The sequence below is a fragment of the Rutidosis leptorrhynchoides genome, chromosome 7 (assembly GCF_046630445.1).
Source record: "Rutidosis leptorrhynchoides isolate AG116_Rl617_1_P2 chromosome 7, CSIRO_AGI_Rlap_v1, whole genome shotgun sequence".
NCBI lineage: Eukaryota > Viridiplantae > Streptophyta > Magnoliopsida > Asterales > Asteraceae > Rutidosis > Rutidosis leptorrhynchoides.
In genome coordinates this window covers 242,568,069-242,571,107 of record NC_092339.1, presented here as the reverse complement: position 1 = coordinate 242,571,107, position 3,039 = coordinate 242,568,069, and the positions used below count along the sequence as shown (strand labels likewise).

The following is a 3,039-nucleotide window of genomic DNA, read 5'->3' as shown; positions in this document are numbered from 1 at the left end:
TATAATTATTATATTATATAGGAAATAATACGAAAACTTGCAAAAATATTGATTTAATTACGGTGGTATCTCGAATAATTGAGATATTTGTTTAAGACTTTAATAGTTTTGTAACTTGTAATGTGAATTATGAATATTATAAACATAAACAAACAACGTGCAAAATAAAGTAAAAAAAGGTGACTTGCAGATTCCCCAGTTGTTTGACTATCAAACGAATAGATAAAAATTTAGTTGTTTGGGCTTAGGCTTAATATTTAACTTGGGCTTTGAATATCCATAGATTTTTGGGCTGTTGGGGGTGACTCAATACCCCCTACTCCCTCCGCCATTGCAAAAAAAGATAAGCAAAAAAAGATAAGTGACATGAACGAAAAAGGAAGTGCCATAATTTGAATACACATAGAATAACATAATTTGAATACACATTCACATTTCAGATTTACATCAACAAACTTAAAAAGTGTATCCCACCACATGCTAATGTAATGTTGTTCTCTTTTTTTTTTGACAGCTGTTAGGGCTAATGTAATGTTCTTAAAAGAATCATAATTACATTTTATTTTTTATCCTCATTTTATCTCAGTACCTAAGAAACTTTTCCTAAACATCAACAACTTCATAACAGAGATTGTGTAATGATTATACAACAGATCTTGGTGCTCATTATCATTCTATTTACACCTCTTCATCAACATTCAAACAAACAAGATAAGCAACTAAGCCAAAAACAGGTACAAATCTCAAGTATTTAACTAATTCCACCATCGATTTATCAATATTTTGAAGGTTTTCACCAATTAACCACGGCTGGAAAACTATGTAGAGACATATATCCCATATAAACGCATATGCAAGCCTTTCCGATCCAAGATAACTTACCAAAAACTCCCATCTATCTGCTACACCCCCAAAATTCCCGTCTGACCGCCCAAATAGGGCCCACAATACTGATATAACACAAGCGGCCCCACCAATAACTCCAACCACTGCTGCACCATTAACCATGACCGACCCAAGTTGAGAAGTTTTTCTTGGAGTGTTATTAGCGTCTGGGTTGTTTAATCGAATAGCCATGTAAGGTATTAAGAATGCTGCAAAGCACAAAAAAAAAAAAAAAAAAAAAAAAAAAAAAAAAAAAAAAGGTATTGATTAAATGATAACCAGTATAGGTGGATAACTGGGCGGGTCAGATCAAAATGGAACTTACTGTTGGTAAGAAACATCTGAAAGCCCCATAAGACATCAAGTGATCCCTTGTATCTATCTCTATATCGATCAGTGAATAACAATGGAGCGAACATAAGCGTCCACCCGATAACAAAGTTGAACAATCCTTCTGACATCTGTTGAGTAGTGGAATAAGTTCATGTAAAACAAATTTAAAAGATATTTCTATGTCTTATAAATCAACTTTCTTACAGGGTGAAGTACAGGAGCTTCAAGTAGATGAATTCCAACTACTCTGCCAAAAATTAACTAATGGATTAAAAATGTAATAAGATAAGAAACACTTATATATGCAATCCTAAACACCTCCTTAATGCGAGAAGAGATTGTATGTAGAATAAAATAAAATGGTGCTAGCAGAAGTAGTAAAATATAAATACCTGAATTCATAAGAGGTAGAACAAAAAAGAAATTTAGAGAAAGACCAATGAGGGAATTGATTGTATCTGAACTAATAGCCCAAACGGGATCTCCCTGCATACAAGCAGTCATACCGTTACCCGTTGAAACTATTCAATTTTAATTTAGACCAAACCAACATGGCTTAAAGCCATAGTTCAGATTTAGAAAACACTCGATTAATCATAATGCTGATATCTTAATACAAAAATTAAACTACTTGATGCCAATTAATGTAGAATGACATACACGAAATCGATTCGGTTTTGGTTAATTCAGTTCAATTTTTGGGGCAAACACTAAAATATAACAAAAGTTAGGTTAATTAGGTTTGTAAACGAAAGTAAGAATCTGGTCACATCTAGCATCTAGCATACAGAGTAAAAATCAATTGACTAATAAGGCAATAAATAGTGAGGTGATTGATATACAATATATATACATATACATACGGGGGCATATGGAAGCAAGAAGAGCCAGATTATATACACTCCTTCTGCAGCCCACAATAAGTATTGCAGAACCTTCCGTACGTTATCGTCCAGTTCCGTAACTGACACACCACTGGTGGTGGTGGTTGGATTCCGGCGAGAGGCGGAGCAAATAAAAGCAGTCAAAACCTTTTGCCGAAACTTTAATGGTTTGGATTGGAATGCGATTATTTGTTGTTGCTGTTGTTTTTTGAACAGTAATGTAGGAGTGTTTGGTTGGAAGGTTGCGTGGTGGCGGAAATTGGTGGTGAGTGTGGATATCACCGTCGCCGTCGTCATTATAAAGTTATCGCCGGCGCAATTTACAGGTAGAGTCACAGAAGTTAGATGGAATCGGACAAACGTACGTGGTATAGCTTGGTTCAAGCGTTTAAATCTCTTCTCTCCACTTTTAATTTATTGGATTGTAAGTGTATTAGGATGAAACTAGTTACAGCTTAAGCTTATAGTCTGAGTTAAAGTGTATGGGCTAGAGCTATAGCTGAATCTTATTTTTAAAGTGTTAGCTAAAGTTAATATACAAGTGTTTGGTAAAATAGCTGTACTTTATTTTCCAGTTTATAAACTCTACTTTTTTTCGTAAGCTACTAGATGTAGTTTATTTTTTGATAGCTTATGATTTTCATAAGCTCTACTTTTTATGTCTACCAAACAAAGCTTATCACTTGAAGCTTATTAAAATCATAAGCTCAAGCTCCAATAAACTCCAAGAAGCTTGTGTGCCGAACACACCCTTTAATTATTTATTACAATTAGACTTTTTGTGCCGTTGGTCCTCCATTATACACCAAAAAACTAACAGCATCTCTTCGGCTTTTTTTTTTTTTTTTTTTGCTAACAGCATCCTTCTAGTATCTCATTTATGCATACAGAGTCCCTCCGTCAACCATCCGTTAGAAATGTCCGTTAAATCATGACA

The 3,039-nt window shown here is 34.3% G+C and overlaps 1 protein-coding gene across 1 annotated transcript; it reads right to left on the bottom strand.

Moving 5' to 3' along the window:
- Positions 1-474: 474 nt before the first annotated feature.
- LOC139858426 (uncharacterized) lies at positions 475-2,514 on the bottom strand. The gene is made up of 5 exons (XM_071847276.1): positions 2,082-2,514; positions 1,611-1,704; positions 1,423-1,460; positions 1,211-1,346; positions 475-1,094 (listed from the first exon to the last, which is right to left on the bottom strand). Exons 1-5 carry the CDS (start codon positions 2,397-2,399, stop codon positions 679-681), a joined length of 1,002 nt encoding a protein of 333 aa, XP_071703377.1. The 5' UTR covers positions 2,400-2,514; the 3' UTR covers positions 475-678.
- Positions 2,515-3,039: the final 525 nt, after the last annotated feature.

Excerpts from the sequence above, each read along its gene's own strand:
- LOC139858426 (XM_071847276.1), bottom strand. The coding sequence starts at position 2,399 with ATGACGACGGCGACGGTGATATCCACACTCACCACCAATTTCCGCCAC. Across the intron at positions 1,347-1,422 it reads AAGCTCCTGTACTTCACCCT|ATGTCAGAAGGATTGTTCAA; the intron begins GTAAGAAAGTTG and ends ACTACTCAACAG. Across the intron at positions 1,095-1,210 it reads TCAGATGTTTCTTACCAACA|CATTCTTAATACCTTACATG; the intron begins GTAAGTTCCATT and ends TGTGCTTTGCAG.